Here is a 23,323-nt window from a genome sequence, read left to right as displayed (position 1 = left end):
CCCAGCGGCCTCACAAGGGGGCCTCCCGAGGGCTCACGGGTGATCTCGCTGAGCCGCTAAGTGTCCAGCGACCTCTCTTACCTGGCATAATAGTCGTCGGGGGGGACCGCCTCCTGGAAGAACTGGAACTGGTACAAATAGAGTCCGATCAAGTGTCCCGCCGTGAAAATAGCCAGCAGAACGCAGAGGCAGCTGAACAGCAAGGGGTCAAACGTCCGGCACCAGGACCACCAAGTGCACAGACCCAAAAACACGAAGAAGTAGACAGAGGAGGTCAGAGACGGCAGCATCATACCTGGGGGGTGGGGGGAAGAGCGACCGTGAAACGCGGCGGCAGAGGGAAGTCGTGCCCGCTCAGGGAACGGCGCCTTGGGAGATTTGTCACTTTGGGGAAATGTCACCTCCATAGGCTTTTGGGTAAAATTGATCACATTTTATTTATCAAATCAGAAATAATCGTATTCTTATTGTGAAAAAAAGTTACACCTAAAGTGACGTTTGTCCACGTGGGAAAATACCAGCCGAGGAAGCAGTTCTGCCCATGGTGTCCGAGCCCAGCAAACACCGACTTCCAGCCCAGGAGAATCCAGCCTGTTCCCTCGCCTGCTTCTCTCTCTCTGCTTCTCCCTCAGATTTTCAGGAGCGCTTGTGTGTCCATCCCAGCTTTCCCTGATGCCAACTCCTTTTATAACGATGTGCCTCTGTTTGGCTAACTAAGGTTCGGCACAGTGTTACATTCAGTGGCAAAGGCTCACTAAACCTTGGTCCCGCCGGACGAGACCGGATTTGCACTATTACTAAAATGGCAGCGGGAAACGGGTCGTTTCTGTACAGGAACGTAACAACTTGGTGTGGGGGAAGCATTCTGAAATGATTCCTCCTTCAAGTAAGCAAGCTGCACTTCTGGGGAAATTCTAGTCTCTTTTCCATTTAAAAATGTTCCTGTTGGAAAAGAGTTGTCTCATCTGGTGAAATTTCAATGATGTGGTGCGTTAGGAAGTTCACCGTGGCTCTGGAGCAACGGGGAGCAGCGCGCGGCAGGGACAGAGATGGAGGTAACGTTATTACAGAACGAGCCGCCTGCAGCGAACAGGGAGGAAGTGCGTGTCTGTGCTGGGAGAGGGCAATCCACCCTGGAGAAAAAGAGCACACCCTGCGGAGTCAGATCAGGACGACTATGACCCAGGGTGGCAGGCGTGCCTCAGAAAGCCCACATGCAGCTCTGGGTGGACACACGAAAAGGATCCCCTGTTCTCAGGCGACCACTGACAGGCGCTGGGCAGGACACAGCTGCTTCTGAGCTGCATGCAGAAGTGACGCCACTTCACAGCTTCGGAAAAGACTGTTTACAGAGACCATCCGAAAGCACAAAACCCAGCACTGAGCAGGAGAAACTGTGTGTGCGGGGTTTGCACACGTGGCCAGGTTCACAGAAGCTACGGTTAGCGCCTCGGTGCCACGAAATACAACTGCTTCCTCCTTTCACAGGAGACGCTCACCTGACGAGCCCAGCAGAATCGTCACGACCACCTTCCCCGCGGTGGTGATCATGTTGCCGATGAACTCCTTAAGCCTGGAGGCCAGCGAGGCCAGCCTGCGCAGCAGCTTCAGCCTGGTGCTTTCCTCCAGGTCGGCTGCAGCGCCGTCCCCCTCATCCAAGTCCTCTTCGTAGATCAGAGCCTCTTCTGAGTCTAGCTTCTCTCCTCCAGCCTAAACGAACAGAAGACAGAGAACACTGCAGTCCGGAACTCCGCCTCTCCGCCCAGCAGATCATACGGTTTGTGAGTTACGGGTCAACGAGGTGAATTTCACCAATCGGGAAAAAATGCAGACAACCACTCAGCCACGGAAGCCTCCCAGGTTCCCGGTGGTCCCTGTGTAAACCCGAGGGGCTCTGATCTCTCCTGAAGGAGTAAACAGGAAGCAGCACTAATCACAGGGTCCCTGGTGGTGTCACCTCACCTCCACGAGCTCAGGTTTTACAGGCAGGAGAAACCGTCTGCCACATTATTAATAATCTCAGCTTTCACACACATATATATCCCTTTTCACATTCTTCGTCATCACAGGCCATTACGAGGCACTGAATAGAGTTCCCTGTGCTCTACGGGAGAACCTTGTTTATTTCATATACAGGAGTTTGTATCTGCAAATCCCAACCTCCCAATTCACCCCTCCCCATCCCCTTCCCTGCCCCGGTAACCGTAAGTTTGTCTCCTACGTCTGTGAGTCTGTCTCCATTTTGTGAATAAGTTCATTTGTGTCTTTTTGTTTTTAAATTTATGTATAACTGAGTCACTAAGCTGTACACCAGAAATTAACACCATATTGTAAATCGAGTATATGTCCATCTGAAAAGATGTCCTAGCAAATTCACTTTCCTGTGATAAACAGATACTGTAATTAACCTTAATATAAATTTATACAAAAAACATGTTTACATAAAAATATAACCTTAGCTTTCAGCAGCCTGGGTGTGGTTCTTCAAATTGGCAGAGTTTGCCCTGAAGGGGTGGGAGATTTGCTGAACGTGCCTGCAGCTTCACCGGGAAGGATGGGCCCAGTCAGTTTAGGAAGTCCCCCTTCTTTCTGGAGTTTGTCTTTGTTCACTATTTTAGTATTTCCTGCCCGTGGGAGGATGAGCGGTCCCGGCTACTCGGCTAAATAAACCGTCACCTCCCAGCTTGTCCTTCCAGAGAATCGTGCAGCGGTCCAGTCACGGGGCGTTCAGGACCTCAGGACCGTCCAGAGGTTTAGGGCGGCGGCACAGGGACAGACACGTATTTCCATGGAGTCCTTTACACTGGGGACATGATGGTGGGGTTTTCTTTGTGTTTTTTTAAAGGATATATAAGAATTTGGGGGCTAATGAAAATCCTTCCCTGGAAGGGTTAGGACTTTTTTTTTTTTAAGTACTTATAAATGTAAACCATCACCTTAAGACAAAAGGAGCCTGTTTTAGAAAATGCCTGAGACTTGTTTGCATTCGCCCGGAGGCTGACTTCCTCCTGCCAGGACTGCAGCTGTCTGCAGGTCCAGAAGGGTCGTTGGGCCAGTTCTGACAAGTATTTAAGGCTTGGAGTGTAGAGCCTGGCCCCTTCGTTTGCCCATTTTAAGGGCTTTTTCTTTTAAAATGTTTTTTTAATTGAATGGAAGATTCTTTAAATTCTACAGTGCTTTACAATTCTCAGAAGTGTCACACACATGGTTTCATACAATCCCACAATAATCCTTGCTCCCCCCACCCCTACGGCTCCCCTCCCTCCACACACGGGTGACCACCAGTGTGTCCTCTGCATCTGCGCGTCTGCTTCTTTTCTGTCCTAGTCACTAGTTTGTTGCATTTTTTATATTCTGCGTGGAAGTGATACGATACAGTATTTCTCTTTCTCTAACTTATTTCACTTAGCATAATACCCTCAGGGTCCACCCATGTTGTCACGAATGGCAGGGTTTCCTTTTTTTACTGCTGAATAATAGTCCATTGTATGTATATTACCACAACTTCTTTATCCATTCATCCACCCACAGACACTGAGGTTACTTCCGTAACTTGGCAATCGTAAATCACGCTGCTGTGAACATGGGGGTGCACGTGCCTTTTCAGATTAGTGTATCGTTTTTTCAGATCTGTACAAACATTCGTTCTTGATACATTTAGTTCAGGTATTACACAATATTCACTGGTGCTGCCTGCAGCCCCCTCGGTGCCCCTGCTGCCTGGAGGAGGGCAGACACGAGGGGGCTGGTGCACAGCCAGTGAGAGCCGACGGACCCAGACCCAGGGCCCTGCTGCTTGCCGGGATGGGTACAGACCACTCGTGACTAATGTTGTCTGCTCGTGAAGCCAGGCCTGCAGGATGCATCTGCACCCCTGCACACACGCCTACACACAGACACCTCCACACACAGACACCTCCGCACACACACACACACACACACACACGGATTCAATTCCCGGGCTGCTCAAGTCTAAACACCCAGGCTGGGTTTGGGACCCCACTATGTTCCTTAAGGCTCTCCTCCCTGTTCGGCCCTTACGTCCCAGCATCACTGTAGGAGGCTAAGCACGCAGGCGCGGCAGGACGAGCGAGGGTCTCCCGGGAACACACGGCGCTCAGAGGCCGCAACAGGTGGACGTGGCTGTGAGTGACGGGCTGGCTGCTTCAGATTCTGAGGTCCGGGAGGGCCTCTCTGAGGAGGTGACACTTAAGCTGAGATCTGAAGGCCACAGAGTCACCCGCCATGTGGAAATCCCAGGCCCGAGCCTTCCAGGTGGCGGGAGGGCTGGTGGGGCCTTCGGGGCGTGTGCAGAAGGAAGGCGGAGTCCCAACCCAGCCCGCTCCACTCCCCCATCCTCCTCGCGTCCTGTGACGGCGGCCAGGCCTCCCGCCGTGCTGCCCCGCTGCCTGTGAGCGCCCCCTCCTGGCCACGCCGTCCAGACGCCCTCAGCGCACCCTTCCCGACCCCACCCAGAGCGGCCCACTTCCCTGATGACTGCTCACTGCTCCTGAAGCCACCCTAACAGGACGCCCCTCCACCCAGTGACAGGAACCGGGGGACCTGACCCCATGGTGGTTCCAGGGGCGGCAGGGGCGGCCAGGGGAGCCCGCATGGTGGAGGGGTGGGTGGGAGTGGAGCCGAAGAAGGCTCACACCTTGGCTGTCTGTCCTAGACGTGAGTCAGGGCTGGCGGTAAATGTCCCAGGGAGGGCGGAGGCGGGGGAGGACCTGAGGCACGGCCCCCCCTGCCGTCTCTGTGGAAGAGATCAGCACACCCAGGAGCGGAGCAGGCTGGGGAATCTCGCTCTGAGACAGAGGTGCCACGGGGCAGGTGGTATAGGAATCTGGAGTGTGCGAACAATGGGAACTGGACAGGTCTGCCTGGGGCTCAGCGCCTTTGTGCACGGCTGTCAAAGTCAGGGTCCTGGGGTTACCTGAGGAGGACACAGACGTGCACACCTGTGGCCAGTCCGTCTCTCCACCCTTCCCTTTATCGCTTTGCCCAGAAACGTCACACACAGAGAACCACGTGGAGAACCCAGAATCCGCAGGCTCTTTGCCTTGGGATGTGCTGTTCCCACCCCCTGGGGCCCCATTTGCAGGGTCAAAGGCCCCATCTCCCAGGCCAGCCTTCCCCTAGCCTTCTCCATCTTCCCAGAGCTGAGAGGCTACGGAGACCGATGCAGTGACGCTGTTGCTACGACACTGACATGCCATACACACGCAACATCTGTTCCTGAATGTCCCCCACACAACAGGTGAGCGACTCATTAAAGACCCTCCTCGAGGAAGGAAGCACGCCAGAAACCTGCAGTCACCGCACTTGTAAAAGGAGACACAGAACACAGCCAGAGCTGCTGGGGCCGCAGTCGGAAACACACTCCCCACTTTCGTAAGAAACGACTTATTGCTCAGTCACGGAATTGCTACAGATGCAGATTAAATCAAGTGCAGATTTCTGGTCAAGAACCTTTGTGAGGCTGGACAAATGCGTTTCCCTGACCTCTCGGGCGGCACTGGGGCCCCAGTGACTTTTACAAATATGCCGCTGTACTTGAGGTTTTCCAGCATTTCTGGACCGGAATCCTTGGGGCCCTCGGTTGGAAACACTTTCTAAAGCTGCCAGGCAGAGAAAGGGCTGGAAGGGAGCCCCTACCGGCCAGGCTGGGGCCCGAGCTGCCATTAGTCACGTCAGGCTGGCGTGGTAACAGGCTGGCTGTCTCCCCAGAGCCATCCACCTGGTGAGGGTACACACCCTCCGCTCGCTCTGACGCACTCACCAACACGCAGCCTCGGCTGCTGGAGTTGCCATCTGTCCCCGACTGGGTCGCACTGGACTCCGGCCTGGAGCTAAGAGGGAGCATCTGGGAACGAAGTCTTACTTCCCTGCTTCCTGGACTCTCTTAGAAACTGAAGACAAAGAGGCCCTTTACAGCTTAAAACACCAACTGAAACCTTCCGCATCAGTATTGCCCATGGCAAAGCCAACAACACATCTGAAGAAATGCAGGTGCTTCCAGTCACCTTCTCAAGAAGCCCCTGACTTCAAGATGCGCCAGATGAGCCGGGGCAGCCTCTCCTCTCCCGAGGGGAAGCTCTAAGTGCCACAGAGTCAATCGAGGGTGAGGTCTCACGGTCCCCGAGCCTGGGTGTCACCCCACAGCTGCCTCTCTCCCTGCAGCCCTCCAACACTCACAGCACTGGCTGTGGTCCCACCCAGTTCCAGACAGGGGAGACGTTACTCTCTGTAGAACCCCGACATCCATGTTTCCCTATCCCCAAGTCCTGAAAGACTCAACCTAGGCTGAAATAAATCCCAAGGACCCTCTGGGAATCTGTAAGAGGCCAGATTACAAGCACCACCTCGAACTTCTTCAGTGCGAAACTCTGGAAATGAATCCCAGGAATCTGCACGTTTACAGAGCTGCCGTGGTTCCAGAGCAGTCCACCTAGAACCCCCGCCCTCGCCAGCACCTGCAGCCACGGACCGACTGGCTGGACGTTCAGTGGGCGAGGCAGAACTGGGAATATTTTGTTTGAATCCTGCCCAGAGCTGACTCCCATAACTGGAAAGCACAAGTAATTCATCTGTGGAACCTCCTTCAGATTTCAGCCAAGCTCCAGACATGAGACCAGGGCTTTTCATGCAGTGGAATCTAGCTTCCTCTTCCTGCGGTTAAAGCCAAGCTGCTGCAAACACCTGGATGGGAGTGACACAAAGTCACAGACAAGGAGCCAAAAGATCCGAGAGGCAAAGGGAGCATCTTTCCAAAATGTCATGAGAGGTTTATTCCTTGTTTATTATCGAAAGCTAACAGTTTATCCTAACGGAGTGGGCGCACCTCAACAGAAGAGCCCAAGGAAGGACAGGCCAAGCGCTGTGAGCCATTGCAGAAGACAGGCAAGTCACCTCCACAGTGTCCCCACGAAAGCAAGCAGCGAGGGACAGGACGGGGGACTGGCTTGCATCGTCACGTGTGTCACGGGAGCCTAGCGTGACAACGTCGTGCAGAAAGAGCAAAGGTGTCATTCTGTTGCTATGCTTGTTTCAGGAAGGTTACTTTTTAACATAAAGGCAGTTAAATCGCCCCCTGTTCCACTTGGAAAAGCGAGCATATAGACATATGCTTTCAAGTACCTCCTGCAGAGGAGTAAAAGCTTAGTCAAGGGCAGCAAAGACAAACTGAGCCTACAGGCAGCCAACCGCCGGTGCCTTAGCCGGGACCGCGGACCGGCGGAGCTGTGACAGAACCAGTCCTGGGGCCACTGCCCCACCCCCCCGCTTCCCAGAGATTCCGCCTGAACTGGCCTGGGGTGACAAACTTCCCAGGTCAAAGGCAGCTCAAGACGGTGGGGTAGGAAGAGCCCGAGCTCACCTCCACCCTCGGACACAAGTGTGCGGGTGGATCGGTCCTCCCGGAAAAGAACCTGAGAGCTGCTGAACACCTGCTCCATGACAAGGGACAGGGGCAGGGAGGCAGAGAGGTGCTCTCGCCCCAACACGCCCCCCGCCCCGCAGCATGACCACACGACAGAGAGGGATCGCCGGACGCGAGCTTCTCCTGGGGGCCCCACATCAGGAGGTGCAAGGGCTGCAGGCCAGCAGGGCGGCCGGCCAGCCTCCTCCCACCTGGACGGCCCCATGCTGCAGACGACCCTGTCTGTGTGCGTGACAGCCAGGGTCAGCAGACGGAAAGCAGGTGACTCTGCATTAACCTCAGGTGGGAACCGAGAGACACCTAATTAGAAGGTGACGGTAAAAGGAGATTGATTCTCTCGTTCTTTGTTTCTTGCTCTTGAAAAAAATATAGCAACTCGAATCTCAAAGCTCACACTTGAAGCACAGCCCAGCGGACCACTTTCTGTGCCAAACGCAGATGCCACGGTGGCCGGACGGACGTTCCGTGTTAGAAAGGCGGGTGCAGATCTGCGGTGCAGAAGGAATTTCCAAGCAACATTAGTGGGCTCTGAATGCTGCCTCCCTGCGCTTGCAACGGATGGGGGATGACTTGCACTGGAATGTTCTCTAGCGCCTTCCCATGTTTGATTGGCAGACCTTCTAGAAGATGCCTCTTCAAGTGGACAAAGTCGAGACTAAAATTCCTCTTTGAACAAACATTTAATTTTTCAGAAATTTGGTTTAATACCATATTAAACTACTACTTGCTTCAAAAAAATTAGGCCTGGCATCTCATTAAGTAGCTAGAAAGAGCTGGAAGTATATAAAAACACAGACACCATCAGCTTGGTGAAATGACTGATGTGACTGGTGTTTTATGGCAGATGACCTTCCTGCACGATTCAATGCTCATAACACAACCTGTTTTGTTTTTTTTTTTTTTTTAAAGATTTAAGAATAGGAATCCTTCTCCCAGCTACGGTTTGTGGATGTGCTTCTGAACTGAAACGAACAAATAAACAAGCCCAGAGATGCGTCAGCTGAAAGAGAATCTTCCAGGGCACCCGAGGACTTAGTTCCCGGCTGAGGTCTGCTCCCTGTGGAAGGACAGGACAGGCGCGGTCTCCCGCCCACGTCCCCAGGGGGCCTCCGAGGGGAGCCCTCGGATCTGTGATGCCCTTCGAAACAGCAAGCTTGAGTCTCGTCGTCAAGTCCATGCAGACGAGGGGAGATTCCTGGGTCTTCCTCTGGGATTAACTGCTACTTTGGAACAATGCTGGATTTGAAAAGGAACTCTCCCCAGTACCAGTGGATTGATTAATCCGCCACTTCTCCACTGGGATAAAATGAAAACAGCAGCAAACCTTGCCCTTTCAAAGGTTCCTCGGAAACCAAGCAATCTGGGCCACAGACGCCGGGATTTACGAGCCACGGGAAGTAGGCTGGGGACTTCAAAATAAACTAAGTTCTCCTGCTTATTTTGGCCGTGAACTTCTCCTCTTTTCAGACTCCAGCCAGATTGTCCCCATGTTAGAAGTATCTCCAGGTGATTCATCTCAGGGGATCTGCCCTGAGATCTGGGGGCCAGAACAGACTGAAGAATGGAAATTATCATCCAAATTACGACCAAACAAGCGAACCGAGAGAGACACCAGCCTCATAACGATGATACTCAGTACTTTCAAAGCCACCAGGAACTCATGTTGACAGTCTCTCTTCCTCTGTTTGTTATGGTTCAATAAAGTCATAAACAACATGTGGGGCACAGGTATTTAAACGAATTTCAAACGGGAGGGAGGTGCCCTGAGTCTGCCTTGGAGCGCTGAGTGGGACCAGGGAGGAAACACGATTCCAGAGTTAGGCAAGGACTCCGCGTGTCTTCCTCAGCAGATGTGCGCCCTTAACCAAAACCTAACACCCCTCACCGTCCGCTTTCTCCCAGTTTTACAGCAAAACAGCGTTTGTCCTTGGAGACAGGGAGCTCTGTAATCCTTGAGGGAGCCATGGCTGTCTGTTCCCAGCGACACAGCAGGGGCTCTTGTACCGGGTGGGCTGGCCTCAAACATACCCCCTCAGTCAACTTCCATCAATCTCAGAGGACCCGGAATCTGACATTGTTACGACTGTGCGGCTGCCTCTCAAACTGGAGGAGAGAAAAGTGAGGCGAGCGGGGCCCTTTATCAAGCAGGCACCGCCCTGGGGGTTCGCCTCTGATGCTCCATTCAGTCCTCCCAGCAGTCTCCACTTTGCAGAAGAAGAACGAGAAGGAACAATGTTCCCAACATCACACAGTCACCTCAGGTGGCTTCCAAGTCCAACTTCAGAGTCCACTCGGAGAAGGAAAAGCCAGGCTGGGCTAACAAGGTAACTCATAAATCTAAGTGTCATAAGTGACGGTTTACTGATCTAAGTTCTGCTGGGCTAACTCGTTAATCTGAAGTTTAGTGTCAGTTTACTGGGCTAACAAGCTAACTCGTAGATCCAAGCTCAACAAGTGTCAGTAACGTGATCTGTTCCTACTAGATAAGGTCCAGTGTGCTGACTCCCTGCTTTTGCTGTTCGAGCCTTACTGGCTAATAGCCCCATGCTTGTAATTAACCCTATAAAACCCCATGCACACATCTTGGAGGTGCTCAGAGCTTCGGAGCAGAAGCCCCACTGAGCCCGCCGGCGTAATAAATCTGAGTACTCCAACCCTGCGAGTGGTGCTTGTTTCTTGGCTGGCCTGTCATTTCCGAAACAACTCCACTTCCAGTAAAGTTCTTTTACCCTGCCTCTACAGTGAGGGTAACTGAAAACCAACCTTGCTCTTATAAATAATAATAATGGAAAATCCTAAATAATAATAATGAAGGGTAATAATAATGGGAAATCCTAAGCTTGAGTTAATGGGTTTATTTTCACCAAACTCAGACAGTTTCTGATCATTTAAGCCAGGTGATTTTCAAAATTGTAAACACTATAAGATAAAAGTCAAATGCAAAACTAGAGAATATAGTTCAAATTTTCTGTCTTAAAAGTGTGAAGTTAACAAGCAGCAGCAGCGCCATCACAGCCTGCTCTGGTTCCAGGGCCCAGCAAGTGCACTGCGGCTTGCAAACCTGGCATCATGCTGCAATCTGCTTTACCCCAAGGAGCTTTTCAACGTTTGCCTTTAAAACAGCAGAGTGTCGACGTTGGACGTGTTTGTGCATCTTCTCCCCACAGGATTTTGGGTGATCGTATCACCTCTAGTCTGCAGATGCTTATTGAATTATCCCCTCTCTCTCTTCCTTGTTGTGCTTCTAATGAGAACACGAGGCAGCGTGCTGCTTCTTTGTGAAGCTCCTGCACCATTTGCCACAACTGAGACCTTTCTTCTTTTGATGCCCTCCTGGTTACCAACCGCAATGTAAGTAATTTTGAGTAACTTCAGTTTTACAGGTTGAACTTCTTGCCAAAGCTTGTGAATGAAGCATCTGGTCATTGTAAGTGTCTTGTGACAAATGTCCAAATGCACTCTCTTCACGAACTGTTTTCGTTGTAAATTTTGTTTGTCAATTACCAAGTCAATTACTTTTTAAATCAATGTCACCTAGACTCACCTGACGAAGTGCAGGTATCAGAACAGACAGGTCAGGGACAGAGTGACAGCTGCTCACGGGCCCCCCTCACCACGGAGCGAGAGCTGACGTGACCCCCATCCAGCTAAAGACATAGCTAAACGTTCGCACCCCTCTTGCTCGTGAGTTTTTTCAGTTCTTACACTTGTCCAAATGCATACATACTTTTCTCTGGAGGGCTTTAAAACACCTCGATGGAAGCACACAGACTTAACACTCTCCACTCGGGACAGACAGCAGTGCACAGACTGGAAGCTTCCATCAAGGTGGAATTCACTTTTTTCTCCTACAACTAGCAGGTGTGACCGCTCTAAAAACGCTGCAGTCACCAAGGCTTCCAGACCAATGAGCTGTGCACCACCAGTCTGAACTGCTCACCCCCCTGAGGTAAGAGCAGGGGGCAGGGACGAGACCTGGGTCCAGCCCCGACCTCAGGGGACCACATCTCTAATGTTCCCACTGTGCCCGCCTGTGGTGAGAACGTGGTGCGACATGGCGTAAGCAGAGTAACCGTGGGCACCGAGGCCAAGCATACCGGAGCAGGAAGAGCTGTGTGAATTTCACCGTCACCTGTCACCACCTGCCCGGTCAGGGCCCCAGAAATCAAAGAAGGCAGGGGCGCAGGGTCAGATTTACCGAAGCTTCGTGCTCAAACTCCGGGTTACACTGTGCTGCCTCCTCTGTCAGTGGCTTCTGAACGATGTTCCTGCAGACGAGCCAGATGGCCAGACTGGCGGCGAACATCCCGATGTCGGGCGCGAACACTCGGATCCCGTTCCCCGCGTCGGCTCCCTTCAGGCTGCAGAGCAGATAAACAGAAACAGAGAAAATTTAGTTCTTCTCACGTTTCTAGGGTTAAACTATCTGGAAGTACGCTTGGACCTTCTTAAAGATTTAAAATAAAGAACCCCAGTTTCTGCCTAAAGGCACAGGAAAGCTTCGCACTGACCCCCGTCTTGGGTCATCTGTAAGGTTCAGGAAGGTTCCAGGGAGTTTCAGAAACAGTATAAAGAACCCTAAACCAATTCTCCCTCCTGAAGATGCTAGTGAAATAGACTGTCGTTAAGTAAGCCACGTGTCCGGGACAGGCAGGTGTCTGCAGTCTGGCTGAAGCCGTGAAGGCCCAGCCGCGCGCCAGCAGCTGGGAGATACTCCGCCTCGGCGGTAACTCAGAGCCAGAGGGGAAGACAGAGAAGATGTTCAAGCCAGCCTCAGGCAGGAGCTCTTCATTATTCTGAGTCCTGAGCTGTCTGTGTCTTCCATCCTGGGCCTGGAAAGGCAGGTCATTATCGGAGGACTCAGAATGAGAAGACAGCTGCTTCCCGCTGGAGGCCTCCCCGCGTCCGGCGTTCTTCCTCTGAGCCAAAGAGATAACGCTGTTTGTTTTCATTATCTCGTCGGACTCCAATGAAAGCGACCCGATGTGCACCACAGATAAAACTCGTTTAGGGGCGGGAAGCAGGAGACAGGAAATTACGCCGTGTGAAGACACACGTTCCCCCATACACCCTGTGTGATTAAATGCATACCTCACTCATTTACACTGTGTGTGCTGTAGATTTTGGTAAAAACATAATAAATAGCAAGACCCCCTCACCTGGAAATGACCATATTAACATTTCAGTAAATTAAAAATGATGATTGACATCTACCACTCACTCAGAAACTGCTTTGTGCTAAGAACTGGGCACACGTGATTCCGTCCAGCCCATGGCCACGCAGAGTAACGTGTTGTTATTCACCCCCCTGTTGGATATGGGGAAGAACCAGACCAAGGCCCATTACATCCTGTTGAGATAGCGCCCGAAGTTACAGGCTTTAGAAGACGCTCAGTCAGGGTCTCCTCGAATGCCCAGAGTCTTGATCAAAATGGAAGGATAATTTGGAAACTATACTAATGGGCAGCAAATCCCAGCCAATTTGGATTTGAACAGTCCTCTCATCGTCGCAGAAGTCACGACACCTCATCCCATCTCCTCATCCAAGCCCCAGCCGCCCGCCCGCCTGCCCGCTGACTCGCTGCAGTCTCGGAGCTGGGGGAGAGCTGGACACGGCCTAGCCCACTTCCTCACCTGGCCGCGCGGGTGCACCAACCGGGGGAGGCCAAACGCTGGACCGAGAGCACAGCCGTGGGCGGCGGTAGCGCCCCTCCTGTGGGGAGCTGCCCTCGGCCGCCCCTCCCCCACCTGCCGCGACAGGCCCCGCCCACCTGCTCCCGCCTCGCAGCCCTTGGCCCTTCTGACTCCCATCACACCCTGTCTCTGTGCTGCGCTGGACAAAGCTGCTCCCAAACCCAGGCTTCATGCTTCTCCTCCCTTCCCTGTCTAGTTCCCCACCTGCCGCTGGACACCTTGCTGGGAAATGCCCCCAGACCGCCGGGCTGGGCGGTGCCCACCACACTTCTCCCCCTCGTGCTTCCATGCTGATGAGTCTGCAAGCATCTGCTCCTGATGTGTCTTCCCTCTTACTCTACATGTAAACCTGAATGGCATACGCACCCCCAAGGCTCCACTCTGCGTCTGCACAACGGCTGACAAACCCGTATACCCGGTCCCCCACGGTCCCCTCCACTTTGGTACTTCACAGCCTTTCAAAACCAAATGTGATCTTCATTCCAAAACCCGCCCTTCCTCCCTTGTGCCTAACCCTGGGAGATGGTGCTCTCATCAGGGTAGCAACCACGACAGAATCTGGACCCTGCCATCCTCATTGAAAGCTTGGGGATTCTGTCCCCACCCGCCTCTCTTTCCCCTCCTTTCTGCCTCGGGGTGTCCCCTCTGCCAGCCAGGCCTCCGCATTCCCACCAGAGCTCAGCCCGGCAGGGGTTGGGCGTGTTAACGACACGGCCTACAGGAAAGTTCCCCATCCCTGAGCACGGCATACGGGGTCCTCTGCAGCCAAGACCTTTTTCCTTATCTCCTGCTCTGACTGCCTTGGATCTCAAATTCCAGGCACCTTGAATGCACAAACCCAGGATATGCAAGTGTTTTCCCTCTGAGCTGGTGTGCAATTTTCTTAGGACGCCAGTGCCCTTCTCTCACACACTTTTGCAGGGTCCTCACCTGTCCAGACCCACCTCCCACCCTCCTCTGTGAAGGGGTGCCACTGCACCCACACCGCTGGGCACGAAACGTTTACCCCTTTACATCACTCACTCACCTGTGAGTCTCTGAGTCCAGGAGGACTATTATATATAGTATTTGTGTGTGTCTGTACGTGTGTGTCTGTGGACTGCAGCGTGGCTGAGTGTAGACTGGCAGAACTAATGCTCTCTCCCAGTATTTACTCTTTCCTTCCTGTAATAATAGTTTCTGCAGATTAGAGCAGACAGCCTGCCACAAAGAGCCCTGCACTTTAGCTCAGGGAAGAGCAAACACAGATACAAAGGGCAGGGCAGGCCACTGCTGTCCAGGGAGCGGCTGAAGACGGGGGGCTGCTGAGTGACATCTCAGTGGTTTGGACACGACCTAACTGTCAAAATGGGAAATGACAAACCATTTAAAAATGCAGTTTTACTAAATACATCCGTCGGAGAAAACATTTCAAGAACAACAAACACGAATTGTGTCCAGTGAGCAGTAAGTGGCTGGATTTGGTGGAATCCAGCCATTTAATTTTTTAATCACTAAAAAATAGGTCTTAAGCATCTAGGCTGCGCCAGGCATCGCCCCCGGGCACGAGTGCTGGTTAGGACAGTGTGTTTACGGAGGTTAAGTCAGGAAGAGGGGTCACGGCCAGGCCAGGACTACCAAAGGATCTGGAGCTGAGAAGGACCACAACCGTCATGGCGACGAGATGGCAGGAGACATGGCAACCTGGCTGCGGGAAGTGGGGCCGCAAGGTGGGGTTTTCACAGTGAGTGCGAGGTGTGCTGAGAGGTGGCAGGTCACCCTGGAAGCCACGTGGGGCTGGTGCCTGAGAGAGAAGTCTTGGCCGAAGGGGTGGCCTTGAGAGTTCTCCTCTCATGTATGCTGGATAAAGTCAGTGAGTAAATCAGGCGGTCTGGGAACGGCACACAGCACAGGGCAAATATCTGTGGAGGCTACGTGAGCTAACTGTGCGTCTGCACTGCAAAGCACTCAGCAATAAATCACATTTTACTTCAAGTAAATCCTGCATTTCCAATCAGGCAGACCAGGCTATGGGCAGAAGCCCTCTTCTAATAAATTAATGTGATCAACGTATACATTTCCCCATAAAACGTTCTCCTGGACAGTGCTACTCGCTGGGCACACTGCAATTTCATTTTTCATATATAAAAGCACATGCTAAATGGCTTAGAACATCAAGGTCTCCTAAACAGGAAACATTTCCTTTCCAATCTCGTTACGGTCACATTGATCTTATTTGCTCAGTGATTATGCCTCCTGAAGGGGAGTCAGGGAAGCTGGGAGTTGGGAATAACCTAGCTATCCATCAAGAGGAGAAAGACTATATCCTGGAAAGACTACGGATCAATAACTGAGCGCAGATGCATGTGGGACCTGGAGCTCCATCTGTAGACTTGGACGCATCTCACAAACACAATAGTGAGCAAAAAAAAGGAAGCAGATGGACAGCCTACAGATCGCTTAGGGATTCACCGTTAGGAATCACATGGAAATGACAATCATATTTCTGGACAAGGCAGAAGGACACGATCAACTGTGTTACCAGCGGCATCTGAGTTCTTACGCGTCTTGACAGCTGGCTGGCACGTACAAAAGTCTATCTTTACTATCTGATTATTTTACAAGTCAGAAGAGTCAGACTGCTCAGAACTCTTCGTGGAGAACATGTCTAGAAAACGTGAAGCCAGTTACCTGCCAGGGGAAGAGAGTGACCAGCTGCCTCCGTCACGGCGGGATTCTGTGTGGTGTGACGGACTCAGGCATCAAATGCAGCTACGCCCTCGGGTCCTTCCCAAGAGCCCTGGGGCAGGTGCACATATTCACCACTTTGCTTTTTTTTTTTTTTTTTAAAGTTTCAGGTTCTCACCAACAAAATGACTTCCCAACTAAGGTTTCACTTTGACTTGAAAAATTCAAAATAAGGAGGCAGAGAAGTTGAGAATCACGTTGGAGTTTCAGGTACAACCGAGAAGGAGACTCTGGGACGGACCCCATCACAGTCACTTTCAGAAGTTCAGAAAAAACGCCATTTATGCCGCTCCTTTAGGGGAGCAAGTCCTCCAGTTCAGAGTTGGCAGGAGGGTCAACTTCAGTTGAATTCCAATAAAATAATTAGAATATCAAACAAGCACTATTTACATGAACATGTGCTTCTGAGAGGGTGGTGCCTGTCGCTGCTGAGAATGCACCAGACTGGACGTCACCCTGTGACATCCCAGCACCCAAGGCACGTAACTACGATCACCCCAGAAGCCGCCTCCTGGGCTGCTTCTCCCGGGGGATCTCCCTGGGAGAAACATGGACGGCTGGGATAAAATTAGCAATGCGGGGTGCAGAGGAAACGGTTCCTTTGGCAAATCCCTCTGCTTGAAATTCTGGAAAATTACGTTTCAACAGTTCAAGCCCTATTACAAAATCACTGACTTACGGGACTACAGCTAGGTTAGTAAGAGACTCTCTTGTAGACACAGATTCATTGTTCTTAAAAACAAACAAAATAAACCCTCCTAGAGGGAGCCGTGGCCACTGAGGTCCGTACGCGGGCGAACCTGAGCCGTGCGTGCTCCCCCCGTCCTCAGGGCACAAGCCCTCTGCTCCCGCCCGGGTGCAGCGGTGGTGGGGGGGTGTGGAGGTCGGTAGCCTCCCTCCCGTGTAAGCCAGCGCGGCACCGGAGAGCGCTGAGGGGTGCAGGGCCCGAAGAAAGGGATTGACCACGTGGACCTGGGAGGCGTGGGGTCCTGCCTGACCACAGCTTCCCGGCCCCCTCAGCACCGAGGGAGGCGATAAACTTTGGCAGCAGGATTGCACCTGCTGGGTGGTAAGACCTTCACGACGCCTGCAGAGCTCGGCAGAGAGAAGGCGCGCAGGCACCACAACCAGAAAGACTTTATCTGCCACTTGATCCTGTGTCAAGAAGCTACTCAACCCTTTGAATCTCCACTACCCGTGAGAATGAAACCAAAGACAGCTCTGGGACCGGTGCAACGCTGTAACGTTCGCTCCTTCAACTGTTCTGCGTACGTGTAGAGAGGTGTGCCTGTGAGCGCGGAGACGTGGGTCAGGGCAAAAAGGGGCGGAAGGAATTGCTTCCACTTTGTTCATCATCGTGGATCGTATGTCTCCAAGGATGCTGACGGAAAACCCAGACAGTTCCCCTGAAGCCTGCCTAACACAGACTACGCCTTGTCCAGGCAGTGGTGTCTCGGTCCCTAGCTAAGGGGTTTAACGGGCTGAGCTACAGGAAAGACATCTTACAGCAGCTAGAACTATCACAGAACTGATTTTTTCTTACGACGCAGAGCAAATGAGAACTCTGAAGCCACACTTGTGAGTCTCTGTGAGCACAATTCTCCAAAACATTCCCTGCCACAGACTCAACACCCAGATTTACCTCCATATCAAGCAGTGTGGATTTCCCATTACTCATCGTGCTGCCTGCACCAAGACTGGAAGCCTTTCGGTGATCTGTTACACAGTTCGTTTGTTCGTGTCATTAATGAAATCTGAAACCGTCCTGCTACCTCTCATTTTGTCTCGAACCAGGTGCCAAGGTGACCACGTTGGAACTCGGGGTCTCCGTTCAAGAATGCTCCGTTCTCTGCAGGACCTGACCTTAATCACTCATTCACTCTGAGACTGTTTATATGAGTCATAATGACCTGGCTCAGTGAAGATGGAGATTACAAATCAGAAGATCTTTTCTTCCAGCCATGTTTTGAAAGAAAAGGGATGACTGATTACATCCTTTTTTTTCTAGAAGAAAAATAGATCTGTTCACCAAATGTTTATTAAATGATGTCACTTGCTTGAATAAAAAAAGGTTACTTTCCAAGTTGGAAGCCAAAGTCCTAAGTAAAGCTAAGGCAGCCTAATAAATGTATTTAGTTATACACACACACGTACAGCCACACGTGCACACACACATGCATTAAACACATACGTACACTCACACACACAGTCATGGACACATATGTGTGCATATATTAATCCGTAGCTTTTACTCTGTGTTTCAGGTATACCCAAGATATACTTGGCAGATCAAACAAAAGAGCAAATCTCATCAATCGCATGACTAAACTTTAACGAAACTGATTATATGGTACCTCACAGACGTAAAAGCCTCGGACGTAAGATGTAACTTTTCCTCTGATTGTGTGGGAGTTACACTCCAAACGTTGTGGACTGAATGTTTGTGACCCCTCAAAATTCATGCTGAAATCCTAACCCCCAATTTAAAAGATGAGGCCTTCGGGAGGTGATGAGGTCATGAGGGTGGAGCCCCCTGTCCCTCAAGAGATGATTGGATAAAGAAGGTGTGGTGTGTACATACAACGGAATACGACTCAGCCATTAGAAAGAATGAAATGCTGCCATTTGCAGCAATATGGATGGACCTAGAGATGATCATACTAAGAGAAGCCAGACAGAGAAAGACAAATGTCATATGACATGACTTATACATGGAGTCTAAAACAATGACACAAATAAACTTATTTAGAAAACAGAGACAGACTCACAGACATAGAAACAAACTTACGGTTACCAGGGGTATAAGGGGGGAAGAGGTAAATGAGGAGTCTGGGATTTGCAGACACACACTACTACATACAGAATAGATAAACAACAAGGTCCTGCTGCACAGCACAGGGAGCTGTATTCAACAGCTTGTAATTGCCTGTAATGGCAAAGAATATTAAAAACATATATATATATGTGTGTGTGTGTGTATGTAATATATATATGTACACACACACATACATGTATAATCCAATGACTATGCTGCACACCAGAAACTAATGCGTTGTAAATCAACTATACTTAAAAAAAAAACAAGAACAGGAGACTGAGGAAGGTCTGGGAATTAAGTGACTGTTTGCAGGGACACAGAATAAAGCTGTTTCTCCTCTCTCGGCTCTCAGGGCTGAGCCAGCGGGAGCTGCAGGCTGCCCCGCCCTCCGACCAGCTGCGATGACTGATAAAAAGACACGGGGACCCCTGTCTCATGCTTTCTCAGAACCTGTCTTTCTCTCTCCGACCAAATCCCCGGGTGCTTCCCCATCGAGGACTCCGTCAAGTTTCTCCAAGCCGCTGACCAGCTGGCAGTCAGGCAGTGGTCTGGGTGCCTGGGTATCGAGACAGACCCATCCCTCGTGTCCCAAAGCAGGAAGGGCAAGGAGCAGTGTGCACAGCACAACTTGTCCAGCCCCATCACGGACGACTGGGGGACGTGTTACTAGAGGAGGGTCCGGGAGAGAGTCGTCAGGAGAGGCTGCACAAAAGCAGTGACGTCTAAAACCCGAGGTGGGGGGTGGAAGCTCCCCAGGGAACAGATGGGCTGTGGAAAGCTGCCACTGAACCCTCCAGATGCACAGCCATGCCTTTTGAATCATGTCCACACTAGGAAAAAAAATCCTCCGAATGAGTTTCATCGTCGCCGGCTGCTTTCAGAGTGATTCATATTTTAAAACGTTCTTCGAAGGAGCGAGAGATGTCACTCCGCCATCCAAGTAGAGCATGAAATAAAACCGTGTACAATTTCGTTACTAGTAATGCAATCAGAGGGACCACGCTGACTATGGAGACTAAGAACGGCCTCCGCGTGTTCTAAGTGAAAAGAGGCGTGCGGTCAGCAGAAGGCTGCTCGCTTTCACGGAGGCAGCAGCACGGCGCCCCGGCGCGCAGGAGCTCGCCTTCTGTTGGCGGGTCACTGGGCAGGAGCCGGCTTACTTGTTGACATATTTTCCTGCCATGCAAAGTGGCGTTCAGGAGAGAGAAGCCCCTGGGCAGACCTGCCCCGATCGCGCTGTGTGGGACACATCCCGAGCTTTCCGGCAGCCCCACCTGTCGGCCCCTCCTGCGTACACGGCGGAGGGACACTCTGCTTCCCCTAAATCAGTGAGGTGACTCGCCTGGGGCTGTCCACTGTGAGTTGCAGTGACAGAGGCCACCTCTGCGTGGACGCACGTCAGCGCCAGTGTGCGGTTCCCCAAGCTCCGCCTCCCTGCTTAAGCAAACTGAGAAATGCCGTGTCAAGACAGAGGTGTCATGGATTGAAACCAGGGACACCCGGTGCAGAGAAGTCAGCTGCTCCCAAGCTGTCTGGCCTCCTCATCAGACGTCGCACCAGCGGGAAGGCAGCACTGCTGTAAGGAGCCCCCGAGCATCGGGGTGACCCCAAGATGCTTACGATCCTAGGCTTAGAAAACCTGCGTGGAAAGGTGAGCTTTCTGATGGCGATAGAACAGCTAGGCACACATCCTTTCCTCCACAATAAAAACCAAACCAAACCAAACGGAAACAAAAGTCTCGTGTTGTAATGCGGGGAGCCACACTGTAGCACCAGGAGTGGAAGGGGTGTTGTCGGGGACACCAATGTTACATGAACCTACATCCTTCCTCTGTCCTCTGCGGAAGCCCTAAATTAAACTCCCAATGTCACCCACGGGGGCAGCTGTCTGCAAGGTGAACATACCCTTTTATCATGAATCCAGCCATCCACACTGTGACCAGGTGTACTTACCCTGAGGCCGTGAAAATAACGACAGTTTCCAGGAAGGAGATGGCCAACCATCACCTCATGGCAAGTGTCGCTGCCCCAGGGCAGGCCGGCCGGACGCCTGGGGCCCCCCTTCAACCACAAAACGCACAGCAGAGGACGCCTTCGCTTTCCTTTCTGGGGGAAAGTGCGGAGGTTCAGCTGACTCAGTCCCTCTTTTATTATTTTTTTTACGACATGACCACTTTTTGAAATACTCTGCTAGCAAACAGACTGATGGGCAAACTTGAAAGGGCCTAGAGCTGAGAGGATCAATATCTCAGAGTGGCTTTAAAGAACCGGAGAGCTGCCTTTGAAGATACAACTGGAATTTCCTTTAAGAGAAAGGCGAGGGGAACCTGGAGAAGCAGAGAAGCCGCACGCAACAGGCCGGGTGCGGCCTTTGCCACAGGAAACGCGCGACAGCCCCCAAACCAGTGTCCGCTCTGCATCTCATCTCACTGGGCATCTGGCAGCAACAGCTCCCTGCTCGTAAACAAGAACGGACGACCCGGGGAACTCGGATGACAGTTTCAGATCACGCCTAGAAGTACAGACGCAAACCCCAACTCCCAATGTATCCCTCACCCCCTCCTTTCCCCCGGGTCACCATAAGTTTGTTTTCTACGTCTGTGAGTCTGTTTCTGTTTTGTAAATAAGTTCATTTGTGTCATTTTTTAGATCCCACATATAAGTGATATGCACCAGAAATTAACACAACATTGCAAACTGATTATACTTCCATAAAAAATAAAATTAAAAAAAAAGAAAAAAGAATAAAAATAGGAATGGTCACAAAACTAAGACTACAGTTCAAAAATACAGCCTATCACCTGACATGTTTCTTAACAGTGTTTTTATTTGCACATCTCTTTGGAAGCATGCCCGTTTAAGAGAGGCATTATGGAAATCCTCCTGTCTGGTTTCTTCAAAATGTTCACAAAATGAGAACAGCCAGTGAGACTTACGACTTAGGATGGTGTCCCCAGGAGCCACGAGGGGGGGGACCTAGCACAGGGACGCCTGTCACTCGGGGACTCAGAGTGGCTTGCTGCGGAAACCTTAGTCTCTGGAACCAGGCACAGCTTCGCTCAAGTGCAGCTCAGTACCCCAGTACCCCCGGGTGGCCACGACCTCCTGGGTGGCTACCCGATTCTCCTCGGGCTCCTGGACCTATGACGTGGGGACCACAGCCCACCGTGTGGGTCACAAACGACGGGCAGCAGCTTCTTGTCTTTGTCAATAAAGTTTTACTGGAACTCAGCCATGCTCGCTGCTGTGGCCGCTGCAAAGGACCCGCAGGGCCGGTGGACGTGGAGGTGGGCGCTCTGCCCTCGATGGTAAAAGTCTGCCGGTCCCCAGTCTGTGGCCTGTAAGTGATGGACACGCCACAGTGCTCGGTGCCCGGGTGCTGTTCTCATTAAACCATTGCTCAAGTCAGCAAAAGGCGAAGGTCACGTAAAGTAGGAAGGAAATGTTTCAGTTGCCAAACCCTGTGGACTGACGAATCCTTAACCATCTTAGAAGCAGCTCTCGCCCAGAGGGCGCCACTCAGGAGACGGCAAAGAATCTGAGCCTGTCCTTTAGGGAAAAAAACTCAGGCTAAACGCAGATTAAAAGGACATTAAGATAGCATTTCTCACCTATTGGGCTGGCAAAAAAATTCTCAAGTTTGCCAGCATGTTCCGGTGGCGAGGCTCTGGGAAATAATTACTCTCATCCGTTGCTGGTGGAAGTGCAAACTGCCAAAACTTTAGGGAGAGAAACTTGGCCACGTTTAGAAAAATTCCATAAAAACTTGCTCTTCGATAGTACTTGGGACTCTCCCGCCAGGATACCTGGCAAAAACACAAGTGTGCCCAAAGCTGTTCCACATGACCTATTTTGTAAGAGCCAAAGACAGGAAATGGCCTACACGACCTCCCGTGGGCTGGCTGGTCCCGGATGCTGGATGGGCTTGGCACTTCCAGCCTCCATGGGAGCACGGAAACGAGCAAGGACCAGGGGGCCTGCATCAAGGGGCGAGGCGTCCACACGCGGTGGGCCTCAGGGACGGAAAGGGAGCGATTACGTTTACGTGACACGGGGACAGAATGTCAAGGTGAACGATGCCACAGACAGACTAGTCCAGATGCGGGGCCGTCTGCAAGCCTCCTGAGCTGGTTTCCTCAGAAGTCAGTGACTAACGGAGCTGGGAGGGGACTGGGGGACCCGATCCCTGTACAGAAGCTTGCGGTGAGACAACAGAACAGAACGTGCGGTGACAGCGGGGAACCGGTCAAACCGTGGTGACTGTTTCAAGACACACGCAGATACCCCGTCACCACGCTGCACAGCTGAGACTCACAGAGTACAGTATGTTCATCACGACTCAGAAAACAAAATTTACCAAAAACAACTAAAATGGGATGTGTGGGATTTAGGAGTCTGCTGACTCAACCTGGCATCTGGAAGGTGACATCTCTGAGATGATCAGGACGTGGAAGCACCGACTGGGTATTAAGCAGTGCTGAGGACTCACAGGTGTTCGTACTGGGGGTGAGTGTGGCTTATGATTCGGGAAGAAAGCACCCATTTTCTCAGAGATGTATACTGACTTATACAGGGATGAAATGACACGATATATGAGATTTTCTTTAAAATATTTCAGACTCCCCCCCAAAAGTGGACAAAGC

At 51.6% G+C, this 23,323-nt stretch overlaps 1 protein-coding gene across 1 annotated transcript in view; it reads right to left on the bottom strand.

Moving 5' to 3' along the window:
• Positions 1 to 23,323, bottom strand: part of PIEZO2 (piezo type mechanosensitive ion channel component 2) — a 280,908-nt gene that overhangs the window by 125,267 nt on the left and 132,318 nt on the right. Inside the window, 3 exon segments of the mRNA XM_032467129.1 lie at positions 82 to 295; positions 1,500 to 1,710; positions 11,640 to 11,802. Of these exon segments, the coding sequence (XP_032323020.1) occupies positions 82 to 295; positions 1,500 to 1,710; positions 11,640 to 11,802 (588 nt within the window).

Source organism: Camelus ferus, chromosome 24 (genome assembly GCF_009834535.1).
Source record: "Camelus ferus isolate YT-003-E chromosome 24, BCGSAC_Cfer_1.0, whole genome shotgun sequence".
Taxonomy (NCBI): Eukaryota; Metazoa; Chordata; class Mammalia; order Artiodactyla; family Camelidae; genus Camelus; species Camelus ferus.
Note: the sequence above shows the minus strand (reverse complement) of the source record. Positions and strands in the feature narration are given on the sequence as shown.